The 16,626-nt window shown below is 44.1% G+C and overlaps 1 protein-coding gene across 1 annotated transcript in view; it reads left to right on the top strand.

Annotated features, from left to right (window-relative positions):
* The window catches only part of LOC142071977 (uncharacterized), a 132,362-nt gene extending 116,852 nt beyond the window's left edge, over nucleotides 1–15,510 (top strand). The window contains exon 2 of the mRNA XM_075128229.1: nucleotides 15,428–15,510. Coding sequence (XP_074984330.1) covers nucleotides 15,428–15,510 — 83 coding nt within the window. The remainder of the gene's footprint in view (nucleotides 1–15,427) is intronic.
* Nucleotides 15,511–16,626: the final 1,116 nt, after the last annotated feature.

Here is a 16,626-nt window from a genome sequence, read left to right as displayed (position 1 = left end):
ACAGAGTTGTATTAGCAGCACTCTAAAAACTGTCGTGTAGATGTTTCATCTCAGGCTGGAGCTCAGGCTCTGAAGCCTGGTGGGGAAGGGAGGTGGCCTTCAATTCCTGAGCCACAACATCAAAGCCTCATCTACCCAGCTATTTTTAACACATTAGCATGATTGTGCTACGACAAATCTGTGAACTCAGAGTCAGGATCATGCCCAGGACGTGGGCAGCCAGGCCTAAGGTTGGAGCCCTGGGGGTGGCCAGGCATGCAGATGTGAGTGGACTTGAACCAAACCAGAGTCAAAAAATGGGGCCATGAGACACTCAGGGGTGTGGCTGACAGCAAAGCCGAAGGTCAGAGCCAGTGGGCAAGCTGAAGTTATGGTCAGGAAGCAGAGCTTAGGGTAAGAGCCAGAGGTGTCAAGGATTGAAAAGGGTAGAACTGAAGCAGGCACAAGAGCAGACTGAGCTGAACCAGGCACAGGAAACAGGATCAAGCACAGTTGCCATGTGGAATGTGTTGGACAGCCAGCAAGTTCTGGCTGCTACTGGGTCAAACAGGAGCTTAGCTCCCAGCCCTCCACCACTCAGGAAGTGTGGTCAATCAGGCAGCCTGTGCCAGGATCAGCTATGCCCACTGTGTTGCTAGGAAAGTGACCCTGCTGTGGCCGGCTCTCTGATACTCAGGCTGGAAGACTTGCTCTCAGATGCTGTGTAGACACATCCAAGAGTACAGAATTTTAATGCTCCTGTCACAAAACAGGGCTCAGTATTCATTGACTCCAGTGGCTACTGGCCTCAGCTGCAGAGGGCAGCAAAGAGACTGTGGCTTATTTGGGAATAATGCTCCCTTCTGCATGCTTTTAAACTGAAAGAAGGACAACATGAGAAGTCACAAATATTTGAATTTCATCATGTTCAGTATCCCACCTTTAACAAACAGAATCTTACAACAACAAAAACAAAAAGCACAGAAGGACATTTTAAACAATATATCAAAATGTGTTAACTTTCATATAGATAAGATACACAGGGAAACTGAGCACATCTAAAGACACAGCTCAGAGTGCTGATTTCATCCAATTTCGACCCACATGATGTACGTAGAATTATAGAATCATAGGACTGGAAGGGATCTCAAGAGGTCATCTAGTCCAGTCCCCTGCACTCATGGCAGGACTAAGTATTATCTATCTATTTTATGAAATATGCATTTTAAAAAAGGGCATCTGACTGGTTGGTTAGGTGATAGGGGTCCTGTATAACAATGCAGGTCCAGACTTGTTAGCCAATTTGCCCACCCTCAAATAAGTCAAATCATTATTACGTTTTCAAGAAGGAAAACATGGTAGGGAAAACATCTCTAAAGCTCTTACTTCATTTCCACTAATCCAATAGCTTTTTCCATTGAATTACAAAATGCTAAATGACTCATGAGAGTGAGCCATAGCAAACAGAATCTGGGTGCTCACTTTCTTATTATACAACATGACTGTGAAAAGGTCCCAATAGGTGTAAGAAGAAAATGAAATAAGGTGATAAATAATTTATAAACTAGAGAAAACTAATCAGAACTCCTCAATTCCCATTGTCCCCACAAAAAGTGCTCAATTACTTCCTAGGAAAGGCCAAGAGACCAATAACCCAACGTCTGGGATATAGATGAATTTTATTATTAAGGAAGATATTAAAATTTATATAACTACACTAAAGTAGCTAATCTAAATTCTGTACAGATTTTCTAACAACCTTCCATGTCCTCTTCCTGACTGGGCTCCTTGCTCTGCAGTCCCTTTTATTACAGCGATCTACTGACCTCACTCCTAACATAGTGATGTCACCTTTGCCCAATCAATTTTTGTGTGTGGCGTGTCCCAAGTGACTTTTCCAAGTGTCATTTCTTTTTTAAATGCTTATTTAATATTCTTACCTGAAGGACACTTTCATACATAAAGCACATGTAGTATGTTACAAATTACTTATATCCAGAATAATAACTCCACCTTTGTAACTAGTTATTGTATAACAATGTCTGACCATTAAAAATAGCACATGAACAGCATGCATGACACTAATCCTAATTGTGGATACTATGTATTTACAGCAGATGTCTTTGTAAATGGATATTATGTGAGTTAAAGATGGAAAAGACCTATAAGATCAGCCATCAAGGCTGGTCAGAAATTTTCTAAACCTTGCTTCCTTCAATGAGCTTTAGATCCAGCCCCAAGCACAATTCCACTCCTGCTTAAATGTCTTCACTTATCTTGCCCTAATCCTTCTCCAGCTCTATCCAAGCTATCTACATAATTACTCACTTTATCTTAGCCTTTCAACTGTGTTTTATTTTTAAACATTCCTTTATTTGATTTGATTTTAAATACTCATATCACTCCACACTCAAAGCCGCAATTGAGAATGTGTTATTAGTACAGAAAAAAAAATATGCATGTAGTGTAATAAAGCACACATTGATTTCTAAATGAAGTGTCTTCTCCAACAAGGCACCATAAAAGAAGAGCTTTAAGAAGTACTTTCTTTTAAAATATAAGGGTAGGGTTCAATGCATAAAGGTAATGGCCCATTTGCTAGGCAACAAAAAACAGTTTACTGGATGAGGCACTATATAACACTATTCTATCACCTACTAATGATCCTAATTCACACTGCTTCAGAAATGCTCATTTCTAGTAATATTCAGCACAAGGGCTATGAACCGCTTAAGTTGTACATATGCTGTATTCTGAAGGCTCATGTGAGTCTTAAGCAGTACACAGACTTTGTTCACTGCACACAGATGAATTTCAGTTGCAATTCATCTTCCCAGGATCTGAAGAAACCAATCTGTCCCTCCTAAAGAGGTTATCACCAATCTGCCAAATCTCACCAAGTTGTGCAGACTATCCAACCCTCTCCAGTGCTGGGCACCTAAAATAGCATGATACAACACACACATCAATCTGGAACACATTAGATGTTACTTACAACTAATGCAATATGCATATGCAACACTAGAAAACAGGGAGCAGTGCATGAACACAAACTGTTATAATAAAAAAACAAAGCTAGAAAATACAATAATTTCATGTAGAATAAATTTGGTCTAAATAATTTTTTGCAATAACTTCCTTCTCTACAGTCTCTGTGTTATCCTCAGGAGAGTGATATCATTCATGGTCACCTGGTTGAAATAGGGTGCTTTTCTTAAGGGGATATTCAGAGGTGCCCATTCCTGCTGGGCTGTTTGCCTGTGGCTGAACAGAAATGTTCCCTGCTGTTAGCCATGGGGGGGTGTGTGTGTGTGTGAGGGGCTAGCCAAGTGGTGGGGGGAGGCAAAATGCAATCTTGGAACGAAAGCACATGTGCTATGTATGTAATGTTAACAGCAAGGTTTACCGTGAAAGAGTGTAGCCATTGTTCTATAAAATGTGTCTTTTTAAATACCATTGCCTCTTTTTTTTTTATCCACCAGCTGCATGTGTTTCAAGGATCACAGGATCTTCTCCTTTCCAGAGGCTAGTGAAGATTAGAAGGCGAAAAAAGTGCACTCATGATGAAATGTTCTCTGAGCTCATGCTGTCCTCCCACACTGACATAGCACAGACGAATGCGTGGAGGCAGACAATGTCAGAGTGCAGGAAAGCACAATATGACTGGGAGGAGAGGTGGCGGGCTGAAGAGAGTAATTGGCGGGCTGAAGAGAGGGCTGAAGCTGAAAGGTGGTGGCAGCGTGATGAGAGGAGGCAGGATTCAATGCTGAGGCTGCTGGAGGATCAAACCAATATGCTCCAGCGTATGGTTGAGCTGCAGAAAAGGCAGCAGGAGCACAGACTGCCGCTACAGCCCCTGTGTAACCAACCGCCCTCCTCCCCAAGTTCCATAGCCTCCTCACCCAGACGCCCAAGAACACGGTGGGGGAGCTTTCGGCCACCAGGCCACTCCACCCGAGGATTGCCCAAGGCTGGCATTCAATAAGTTTTATACTTTTAAAGTGCTGTGTGGCCTTGTCCTTCCCTCATGACAATGACTTTATTGCCTCTGCAAGCGGTGATCGAAGGGAGGAGGGGAGGGTGGTTAGCTTACAGGGAAGTAGAGTGAACCAAGGGGCGGTGGGTTTCATCAAGGAGAAACAAACAGAACTTTCACACTGTAGCCTGTCCAGTCATGAAACTGGTTTTCAAAGCTTCTCTGATGCGCACCATGCCCTCCTGTGCTCTTCTAATCGCCCTGGTGTCTGGCTGTGCGAAACCAGCAGTCAGGTGATTTGCCTCAACCTCCCACCCCACCATAAACGTCTCCCCCTTACTCTCAAAGATATTGTGGAGCGCACAGCAAGCAGTAATAACAGTGGGAATATTGGTTTCGTTGAGCTCTAACCGAGTCAGTAAACTGCACCAGCGCACTTTTAAATGTCCAAATGCGCATTCTACCACCGTTCTGCACTTGCTCAGCCTGTAGTTGAACAGCTCCTGACTACTGTCCAGGCTGCCTGTGTATGGCTTCATGAGCCATGGCATTAAGGGGTAGGCTGGGTCCCCAAGGATACATATAGGCATTTCAACATCCACAACGGTTATTTTCTGGTCTGGGAATAAAGTCCCTTCCTGCAGCTTTTGAAACAGACCAGAGTTCCTGAAGATGCGAGCGTCATGTACCTTTCCCGGCCATCCCACGTTGATGTTGGTGAAACGTCCCTTGTGATCCACCAGAGCTTGCAGCACTATTGAAAAGTACCCCTTGCGGTTTATGTACTCGCCGGTTTGGTGCTCCGGTACCAAGATAGGGATATGGGTTCCGTCTATGGCCCCACCACAGTTAGGGAATCCCATTGCAGCAAAGCCATCCACTATGACCTGCACATTTCCTAGGGTCACTACCCTTAATATCAGTAGATCTTTGATTGCGTTGGCTACTTGCATCACAGCAGCCCCCCACAGTAGATTTGCCCATTCCAAATTGATTCGCAACTGACCGGTAGCTGTCTGGCGTTGCAAGCTTCCACAGGGCTATTGCCACTCGCTTCTCAACTGTGAGGGCTGCTCTCATCTTGGTATTCATGCGCTTCAGGGCAGGGGAAAGCAAGTCACAAAGTTCCATGAAAATGCCCTTATGCATGCGAAAGTTTCGCAGCCACTGGGAATTGTCCCAGACCTGCAACACTATGCGGTCCCACCAGTCTGTGCTTGTTTCCCGAGCCCAGAATCGGCGTTCCACCACATGAACCTGCCCCGGCATCACCATGATGCCCACATTGCCAAGGCCCATGCTTTGAGAGAAGTCTGTGTCCATGTCCTCATCACTCACGTCACCGCGCTGACGTCGCTTACTCGCCCGGTATTGCTTTGCTAGATTCTGATGCTGCATATACTGCTGGATAATGTGCGTGGTGTTTAATGTGCTCCTAATTGCCAAAGTGATCTGAGCAGGCTCCATGCTTGCCATGGTACGGTGTCTGCACAGAAAAAAGTTGCGGAACGATTGTCTGCCGTTGCCCTGATGTAGGGAGGGGCGACTGACGACATGGCTTACAGGGTTGGCTTACAGGGAATTAAAATCAACAAAAGGGGTGGCTTTGTGAGAAACTGAATGGCCCCCTCAAGGATAGAACTCAAAACTGGGTTTAGCAGACCGTTGATTTCACAGAGGGAAGGAGGGAGGGAGGAGAAAATGAATACAAAACAAATCTGGTCTATTTCTTGTTTTTAGCCACTTCATCTATCTTTATACATCTTGCTGGCAGCAGACTGCAGTACGACTGCTAGCCATCATCAGTTCCTGGGTGCTCAGCAGAAGATGGTGCAGTATGACTGGTAGCCATCATCTTCTGCTGGCTGGAGGTTAAAAGACAGCGCACTGCTGGTAGGACTGAATCGCCACGAGACGAAACAAGGGAAATGACCTGGCTGAGTCACTCCCATGTTTTCCCAGGCGCCCGATTAAAAGAGCACCCAGGACTACGTCGATGATGGCTACCAGTCATACTGCACTGTCTGCTGCCAAAAGGCAATTAACTGCTGTTGTGTAGCAATGCAGTACCACGTCTGCCAGCACCCAGGAGACATATGGTGATGGTTAGCTGAGCAGGCTCCATGCTTGCCGTGGTATGGCGTCTGCACAGGTAACTCAAGAAAAAAGGCACAAAACGATTGTCTGCCCTTGCTTTCACTAGGGAGGGAGGGAACGGGGGCCTGGCGATATGTACCCAGAACCACCCGCGACAATGTTTTAGCCCCATCAGGCACTGGGATTTCTACCCAGAATTCAAATGGGCAGCGGAGACTGCGGGAACTGTGGGATAGCCACCCACAGTGCAACGCTCCAGAAGTTGACGGTTGCCTCGGTACTGTGGACACACTCTGCCGACTACATGCACTTAGAGCACTTGTGTGGGGACACACACAATCAACTGTATAAAACCGCTTTCTACAAAACCAACTTCTATAAATTTGACCTAATTTCGTAGTGTAGACATACCCTTAAGCCTTATCAACTCAAGTGTAGTTTAACAGAATGCCAATAAGAAAAAAATCCTCAGTGATGAGTTCAAAGTCAAGCTTACTTCTTGGGAACTGAGTGAATAAGGTATTGAATATTACTAAATGAATAAGGTTCAAAAGCCATCTCAACAGAAATCAAACAAAATTGTGGAAACAAGTCTAAAGTTTAACACCACTATTCAGTCACACTGATTTTTGTTCTTCTACCTCTCTGCTCCTACTTTTCTGTACATTGTCTACAGAGATCGTATGCTCTTTGGGGAAGAGACATTGAATGTGGTGGAATTTAGCTGTATTGAGCATCCAGTAGAAAGTTGTGTTGTCACAGCCAACATCTACTCTTTTACATCATGTAAGCATGATGTAATCCTTCATAGGTTGTTTTAAGATCACCACTTTTACAGTTTTAAAAATCAAGATTAAACTTTTGTAAACATTTTTTATGAACAGAGAACTGAATCTTTCAAATAACAGGTTTAAATGACTAAAGTTAGTAGTCGGAGCACTTCAGTGAGTAAATGCACAGCAACTAAATTGAAATGTTCTCCTGTAAATGGAAGGAATAAACTCTGCAACTTCAGGGTGAGTGAACAAGAGTGACTATATAACAAGCCTGAGCACAGCAGGAGCCTCTCCTGTATCTTCAGACAGGTTGGAATAATCATACAATACTCATTTAGGAGCTGGATTTCCTATATAGAATTGATTTTGGTCATTAGGCCCTAGGCTTAGAGTATAAAGTCACCAAAAGGGCACTCTGCATGACTAAAGGCTAAAGTCACTCTGAATGACTCTGAGAATATGTAAGACAGATTGCTTACTATATCAGTAAAGTGACAGAATTCAGTATCAGACTCAAAATAGCATTGCAGGGGAAAATTTTGCACTTACTTACATTTTGTTATTGATTTTGATAGTTACTTTACCAGATTTGAGATGCACACTTAAAACATCAAAGAATTAAGGCTGATTAAAATAAATTGTCCTTATTTTTCCTTCCAGTGGAATTAACTATATATACTCCTCTTTCACTGCTACTTGAAAAACACTAATCAGTAATAAACCAGCTACAAAGAGCTACAGATTCTTCAGTCACATCACAAATGTGTCTGTCTGACTACCTGTGTACACACATACGGTTTCCTTGTTAACAGATCTTCCGCACAGGATAGGCAACTCTTTTGAGTGTTTCTAAATTGTTCACATTATGTACAGGGGAAAGAAGCTTATCAACAATATTGAGATATTAGCTGTTCATTGTTACTCTGATTTGCTCATGATTTACATTGTATTCAACAGTTAAAAAGTAACTTTCTATTATCATGCAAGTGATTTAGTTCATAGCATGGATAGCCTTGAAGAATTACCATAATAGTTTTCTATCTTACTGACTATGCCTCTAAATTCAATATTTACCATCCCATGTACTGACATTGCAACAATTGAGGCATTTCCCCTTTCCACAAATAATGAAGAATGGAAAAAAAAGTTGATAATACTGCCCTCTATAAGTGGTTTATATAGTTTTAAGACAATGGTTTTAAGAGGGCTGGGAGGAGCAGCTCTGTTTGGAAAGGGTTACATTGGAACGCTGGCTACTGGTAGGGAAATAATCAGGAAGCTAGGAACAGGACAGATGTTGATGGTGTTTGCTACAGCAAACAGGAATTTCTTTAAGTCACCCCATCAGTTCCACAAAAGCACAAAGAAGTTAACACAACCTGCAGCTCTATTATTAATTATTATTATTAACTTCCCCATGGAGCCCCCACAGTCAGTAAAAGCTTGCTTTGAATGGGGGGGAAGGAATCATAGAAGGGGAAGTGGGACAAGTGCTCTGCCTGGGGAGCTTCTGTGCTGTGGGAGCTGGCTCAAGGCTGGGAACAGGGCGATGCTGTACTTGCCAGAATGTGTAGCGGAACAAGATGAGAGAGCAGAAACAGATCAGCCTCCAACATTTGCATTATAGGGGCACTAGCTTCAACTGTTCTCCCAGTTCTGCTGCCCCAGGAGGCTCTCCATGCTAGGGCAGCCACCTTTAAAGGGGCTTACTGTCTCTTCAGGGGCTCTATTTTCAAAACTGTATATTTTTCTGTTTTGCAATGATCCTCTATGTACAATCATAACAAGTGATTCAGATATAATTCCATAGAGATTAAGGCCAGATGGGACCATCTAGTCTGGCCTCCTGTGTCTCTCAGGTCATTACATTTCACCCATTTGCTGCTCTGTTGAGACCAATAACACAGGAGGCTGAACTGGAGTGTGCAACACACAGAGACAAGACATCACCAATGCCTGAGGCTCCTGCAATGGCAGATAATTGATTAGATGGGATTTGCCCAAATGAAAGGACGGGCAAAAAAAACAAGGTCTTTATCAATCTGACCTGGTGGAAAGTCCTTCCCAACCCCCAAATTGGGCAATCATTCGCCCCTGAACATGTGAGCAAGACACACATTCAGGCATCTAAGTAAGAGGATTTTTTGTACCATGTCAGAACACTAGTGCATACGGTTCAGTGTCTCATCTCCAGCTGTGGCCAACTGCTGATGCTTCATGGTGTGGAGAAAAAACACAGTAGACTCAGGTAGGCCTAAAACTTTGGTCAGGCTAACTGTGTATATGAAGCTTAAGAAGAGAGTAAGGAAAATTCCATTGTGGGGCAATTGCAGCAGCACAGCTTAAGAAATGTAACCCTAACAGCTAGAAATTAGGAAAGACTGTTAACCGCAAAAGAACAACCTGTCAATAACAGGTAAAGCTTGTTTTGCTATATTCCAAATTCCAAATAAGGCAAAACTACTGTTAAGGCTCGCATTATATGCCAAATAAGGGAAAGCTCCATTGGTGGAAATGTGCTTGACCAGTTGTGGTTTTCAGCTATATAAACTCCTGTATTTTCTGTTTACACCAGAGCAGCTCCGGCTGACTCTCCCTGTATGCGCATGCTTGAGTAAAGCTGGCCTCAGGTTTGTTCTGATCCAAACACAATGCGTGGTTAATTTTCCACCACAATAGGAAGGCAAAAGCCAGCAAAGACAGAATACATGTGGCCACTGTGCAACGGGGGAAAAAAAATCTGCTTGACCATGCAGGCAAATGGCTAAAGCCCTGAAGCTGATGATTTGTTTATAGCCATTGTTCTACTGCAGAGCTGCAAGTATTATAACTGTATTGAAAGCAATTCAGACCTTCCAACTCTCTCTATGGCCCAAGAAGGAAGGGAAAGAACAGGGGATTCATTAATTCACAGAATCTAAGGTCAACCAGGATCATTGTTTCAGTCACAAGGAGTGAAGCTGACTGCAGGTTGAGTTCAACAAGTGGAACTTTAATAAACCCTGCAGACTGCTTTATGCATGTGGCTGGGTTGCTTCCTCCCTATTTACCTGGTGTTCCCACAATAAGAGTTCCTCCAAGGAACATGGGCCATCTGACTTCAGTTCTTCTGATCACAATACATCTTCCTTATTTTACCATTTCTTTTTTAAAAAAGAAGCCCCAATCCTGCTCTGCCCTCCATCCCTTTGGCTAGAGATTACTAGCACATAGTCAATTTGGAATCTTGTTTTACCACAGATTCAGCTGGTTACACAGCCTTTGAGGTAGGTCGCCTCTGGTGTGATCTTCTGTTAAGGAGACCAAATTATCTGTCTCCCTCTCACTAAGTATAGTAAACTCGCTCTCAATGGGTTGGCCTCCCAATGGTTCTGTCTCTATGCTCTGTGATTATTTCCTGTAGGCTCTCTCTGTGTAGTCACGTGTGCTCTGAGTGCCACTGCACCCCTCATAACCACTTTAGTTCACTCCTTCTGGTGTCTCATTGGATCCTCACAAGAGTGTCTGTCTCCAGGGACAATATGTTCCTGAATGACCTGTCTTACTCCAGTGCCTGCTTTCTCTGATTGTTGGCTATCTCCAGCCTTCTAGCTAACTGGTCTTTCTTCATTGGTAGCAGGGTTTTGATCCTTTGTCCCATCAATGCCTGCGTTAGATTGTTTTGGCAGCTCTGTGATGGGGTATTCCTGTCTGCCAAAAATAGTAGCTAGGCATCTGAACCAGAAAAACATTCTTGTGTCACAGTCTCTTAGCTATTTTCACCCCTGATTTCACCTTACCATTGCTCTGTGGGTGGACTGGAGAGGAGATGTGATGGTCAAACTTCCATTTGCATTCAGGTTCCTTGAATTAGCAACTTGGAGTCCATTGTCAGTGAATGCAGTATCTCACAAAGTGGCTTAAGTTTGCAAATCACTGACCTGCTTTTTGTATCAGGAAGGACATTGACCTCCCAAAAATATGAGTGGAAGCCCATTATAATTAAGTACTATTTTTCTTTGAAGGTAAATAAGTCCGCTCTCACCCTCTCCTGTAGGCAGCTCATGTGGTCTCTTTCTGCTGGGGGCTATCACATGACCGGCAGGTTTCAACCCCTTCAAATAATGGAGTTGAATATTAATGCCTGGCCAAAAAACACACCCTTAAGTCAATCTAAGACAGCTGTCAATGCCAAGGTGAGAGGCATGTATTTTTTGCATGGTAACCTTACATAACGAAGTGGGGACAACAGCTCTCTGTCCTCAAGATATGATTCAATCTTGCACACTCAGCTAATCTTTAATTTGAAATGTGAGTGTGCTCCTCCTGGTACTTGGCTTTTGTTTTCTAGACACCCTACTAGTATTGTTCTCTTGCCTGCTTGTAGTTGGATGTCCTTTTCTGTACCCTCTTTGATTTCCATCAGCTTCAAAGTTGAAATTCGGGGGATTGAATCCATTAACAAGCTGCACTGTGCCCTGTTCTCTTTCCCATAACTTGCTGATTCTGGGTATATATGCCCAGATAACACCAGTAATTATACTGATCAATATCTGATCTCTACTTTGTAGCACTGCAGGACATTAACATGTGCAACAATCTTTTTTGGAGAACTAAGAAGGGGTTTTGCCATGACTGTGCCTCGATGTTTGTGTCTGGTTAAAACCCCTTAACATGGGATGTCTGACTTAAATGGTCAGAGCCCAGAGTAGAGTCGTGGTCATGGCCAAGAGTCATGCAGGGAGTCAGAGTTAGAAGCTACGCCAAGGGTTAAACAAGAGGTGGAAGAGAGACACGTCAAGGGCAAAAAAGCTAGAGTCAATAACTGATAACAGGAACAAGGAGCAGGGACAAGGTGAGGAGGTGGAAGGTCTCAAAGGTCTGGTCAAGTGACTACTTTCCTCAGACAAGAGGTGTGGCAGGAACAAGAAGCTTTATGCCAAGGGCATTCAATCAGCTGTCAGCTGCTAGTCAGTTGATCCTGCTGCGTCAGGATATAAGGTTCAGGTTCGTTGCCTGGCCTTGCATAATGGTGGCACGGAAAGTATAGCTCTAACTTAGCAGCCTTCAGGCTAGGTTTTAGATCCATGGCACCTGATGCTATTACAGGGTGGTCATAGGTATACTGATGGAATCATTGCGCTCCAAATACCACAGCCAGAAGCTTCCCCCACCCTTATCTGGGAATATCCCTTTTAATTCCCGAGTTCTGCTGGCATAAGAGACCAGTTACTACAGCAAAAGACATACACCCAATCTTTTGGATGCATTACACTGTAGTGTCTGTGGCTTTCCTGGCTGATAGTATTTCCTGACATGGGGGGCATCCATTATCATTTGTTACAGAGTGTTAATGCTTGTTGTTGGGGATCTATCCAGTCCCACTCAACCTACTGCAGCCAGGTATGGTCAGAACTTGGACAGAAAAATTTATCATTTCTACAAAGAGCTCTAACCCTTTCACATCTGGAACTGGCATGTCTGTGACTGCTTTCAGTGCCTCTGCTGTGAGCAGATTGTAACGATCATGGGATTCATTAAATAACAAATCAGTGAATGAGAAAGGAATAAAACTTTAATAAAACAAACTGAAGAGCTTCTGTGGTGAGCTGCTCCACACAGCCATGTGGTGTTCCCACCTCCTGCTTAAAGAGCATCTCTCTAAATGCCTATGTTCATAATACTGTCCCTTATGAGAGTGTCTCTAAATTATAATCCTCTACAAACATATCTCTATGTCTTTCCTCTTCAAGAAAAACAAATTAACTCTTATATACACAGACATATATAAACAGCTAACAACTATCTAATAACACATGCATTAAACTCTCAACCCAGGTAGTATATTTCCATAAACCCAATGTGTCAATTCCCTAGAGACTAGAGGTTACCAGCATATCACTCTTGAGTGAGTCTTTACCACTCTCTTTCTTCAAATACCTCTTCTCCAGGCAGGTTAGCAAGTTACTCTGAGTCTTTCAGGGCCTTTCATCTCCTCCTCTTATCTTCTCAGTATCAGCTTTTCATTAGAGTTTGAGTTGTTCTCTTGTTCCTTGACAGTTTTTCCTTTGTGCATTGATGATAAAGGATCAGACGGGAAATGCCAGAGTCCACATCTACTGTCAATGTGTTGGAACATTCTGGGGTTACTTGTAGATCCGTTTGAATACATCGAAATGTGTCTCCCAGGTCTGCCTGGACTACATAAGACCTTGATGCAGATGACTACATAAGACCATAAGATGACTACATAAGACCATAAGATGCAGCTGTTCTTTAATGGTACCCATTTGGGCCCAAGTATTAGAGGTGTGATTTCTCAAGCACACTATCAACTAGGTTAAGAGATGGGAGATCACAGACCCTTTTGTCAAATAATATTTATGCTTCCACTTCTGATTTTCTTTCATCTTCCATATAGTTTCATTGTTATGAGATTTCGGTAGGTTATCAGTAATTGGCAAATTAGATCAGATCCTTCTTCCCACTAACAGCTGAGCTGAAGAAGAGCCATTCTCCATGGCTGTACTTTGGTAAACCAGTAACACTTTATACAAATCACCTCCACTGTGAAAAGTCTTTTTCATAAGGGTCTTTACTGTCTGTCAAGACCTTTCCAAAAGTCCATTTGATTGCTGGGGTAATTTGGACTTGATGCTTTGTGATGAAAATTCCAATCTATGGCAAATTGCCTAAAATCTGCACTGGAAAATCGCAGCCATTATCGCTAAAGACTTCATCTGGAATTCCATGTCTGGAGAAGATTCCCTTCAGGCTGGCTATCACTGACTTACTATTAGTACTGCACAGTGTGAAAATTTCTGGATACAGAGAATAATAATTTGTGATTTTAAAATAATCCTTTGATTATGAGGTAAATAAATCAGTGCCTACCTTCTCATAAGGACTTTGTGGAACTGGATAAGGACTCGGTGGCTCTGCCTGTTGGCATGACTTGTATTTCAAGATTGAAATGCAGTTTCCAACCACATTAGTAATGTTGTGATTGATTCACAGACAATACAGCACCTATTGTGTTTTTTGTTTGTGCTCCTCAATTCCTAAATGACCCTTGTGGATCTTCTCTATCATTTCTTTTCAGAGCCCTGGTCTACACTAAGACTTTAGGTCGAATTTAGCAGCGTTAAATCGATGTAAACCTGCACCCATCCACACGATGAAGCCCTTTTTTTCGACTTAAAGGGCTCTTAAAATCGATTTCCTTACTCCACCCCTGACAAGTGGATTAGTGCTTAAATCGGCCTTGCCGGGGTGAATTTGGGGTACTGTGGACACAATTCGATGGTATTGGCCTCCAGGAGCTAACCCAGAGTGCTCCATTGTGACCACTCTGGACAGCACTTTCAACTCAGATGCACTGGCCAGGTAGACAGGAACAGAACCGCGAACTTTTGAATCTCATTTCCTGTTTGGCCAGCGTGGCAAGCTGCAGGTGACCATGCAGAGCTCATCAGCAGAGGTGACCATGATGGAGTTCCAGAATCACAAAAGATCTCCAGCATGGACCGAACGGGAGGTACGGGATCTGATCGCTGTATGGGGAGAGGAATCCGTGCTATCAGAACTCCCTTCCAGTTTTCAAAATGCCAAAACATTTGTCAAAATCTCCCAGGGCATGAAGGACAGAGGCCATAACAGGGACCTGAAGCAGTGCCGCGTGAAACTTAAGGAGCTGAGGCAAACCTACCAGAAAGCCAGAGTGGCGAACGGCCGCTCTGGGTCAGAGCCCCAAACATGCCGCTTCTATGATGAGCTGCAAGCCATTTTAGGGGGTTCAGCCACCACTACCCCAGCCGTGTTGTTTGACTCCTTCAATGGAAATGGAGGCAACACGGAAGCAGGTTTTGGGGACGAAGAAGATGATGAGGTTGTAGATAGCTCACAGCAAGCAAGCGGAGAAACCGGTTTTCCCGACAGCCAGAAATTGTTTCTCACCCTGGACCTGGAGACAGTATCCCCCGAACCCACCAAAGGCTGCCTCCTGGACCCGGCAGGTGGAGAAGGGACCTCTTGTGAGTGTACCTTTTAAAATACTATACATGGTTTAAAAGCAAGCATGTGAAAGGATTAATTTTCCCTGGCATTCGCGGCTCTCCTGGATGTACTCCCAAACCCTTTGCAAAAGGTTTCTGGGGACGGCAGCCTTATTGCGTCCTCCACGGTAGGACACTTTACCACTCCAGCCAGTAGCACGTACTCAGGAATTATTGTACAACAAAGAATTGCAGTGTATGGTTGCTGGCATTCAAATAACATCCGTTCTTTATCTCTCTGTGTTATCCTCAGGAGAGTGAGATATCATTCATGGTCACCTGGTTGAACTAGGGTGCTTTTCTTCAGGGGACACTCAGAGGTGCCCATTCCTGCTGGGCTGTTTGACTGTGGCTGAACAGAAATTTTCTCCGCTGTTAGCCATGGGGAGGGGGGAGGGTTGAGGGGGTAGTCACGCGATGGGGGGAGGCAAAATGCGACCTTGTAACGAAAGCACATGTGCTATGTATGTAATGTTAACAGTAAGGTTTACTGTGAAAGAGTGTAGCCATTGTTTTATAAAATGTGTCTTTTTAAATACTGCTGTCCCTTTTTTTTCCTCCACCAGCTGCATGTGTTTCAATGATCACAGGATCTTCTCCTTCCCAAAGGCTAGTGGAGATTAGAAAGAAAAAAAAAACGCACTCATGATGAAATGTTCTATGAGCTCATGCTGTCCTCCCACACTGACAGAGTACAGACAAATGAATGGAGGCAAATAATGTCAGAGTGCAGGAAATAACAAAATGACCGGGAAGAGAGGTGGCGGGCTGAAGAGAGTAAGTGGCGGGCTGAAGAGAGTAAGTGGCAGGCTGAAGACAGGGCTGAAGCTCAAATGTGGCAGCAGCGTGATGAGAGGAGGCAGGATTCAATGCTGAGGCTGCTGGAGGATCAAACCAATATGCTCCAGTGTATGGTTGAGCTGCAGCAAAGGCAGCTGGAGCACAGACTGCCGCTACAGCCCCTCTGTAACCAACCACCCTCCTCCCCAAGTTCCATAGCCTCCTCACCCAGATGCCCAAGAATGCGGTGGGGGGGCCTCCGGTAACCAACCACTCCACTCCAGAGGATTGCCCAAGCAACAGAAGGCTGGCATTCAATAAATTTTAAAGTTGTAAAATTTTAAAGTGCTGTGTGGCATTTTCCTTCCCTCCTCCACCACCCCTCCTGGGCTACCTTAGAAGTCATCCCCGTATTTGTGTGATGAATGAATAAAGAATGCATGAATGTGAAGCAACAATGACTTTATTGCCTCTGCAAGCGGTGAGCAAAGGGAGGAGGGGAGGGTGTAAGTTAGCTTACAGGGAAGTAGAGTGAACCAAGGGGTGGTGGGTTTCATCAAGGAGAAACAAACAGAACTTTCACACCGTAGCCTGTCCAGTCATGAAACTAGTTTTCAAAGCTTCGCCCTCCTGTGCTCTTCTAACCGCCCTGGTGTCTGGCTGTGCGTAACCAGCAGCCAGGCGATTTGCCTCAACCTCCCACCCCGCCATAATCGTCTCCCCCTTACTCTCACAGATGTTGTGGAGCGCACAGCAAGCAGTAATAACAGTGGGAATATTGGTTTCGCTGAGCTCTAACAGAGTGAGTAAACTGCACCTTTAAACTACAGTGCGCCTTTAAACGTCCAAATGCGCATTCTACCACCATTCTGCACTTGCTCAGCCTGTAGTTGAATAGCTCCTGACTACTGTCCAGGCTGCCTGTGTACGGCTTCATGAGCCATGGCATTAAGGGGTAGGCCGGGTCCCCAAGGATACATATAGG

The sequence above is a fragment of the Caretta caretta genome, chromosome 4 (assembly GCF_965140235.1).
Source record: "Caretta caretta isolate rCarCar2 chromosome 4, rCarCar1.hap1, whole genome shotgun sequence".
NCBI classification, from domain to species: Eukaryota; Metazoa; Chordata; order Testudines; family Cheloniidae; genus Caretta; species Caretta caretta.
Note: the sequence above shows the minus strand (reverse complement) of the source record. Positions and strands in the feature narration are given on the sequence as shown.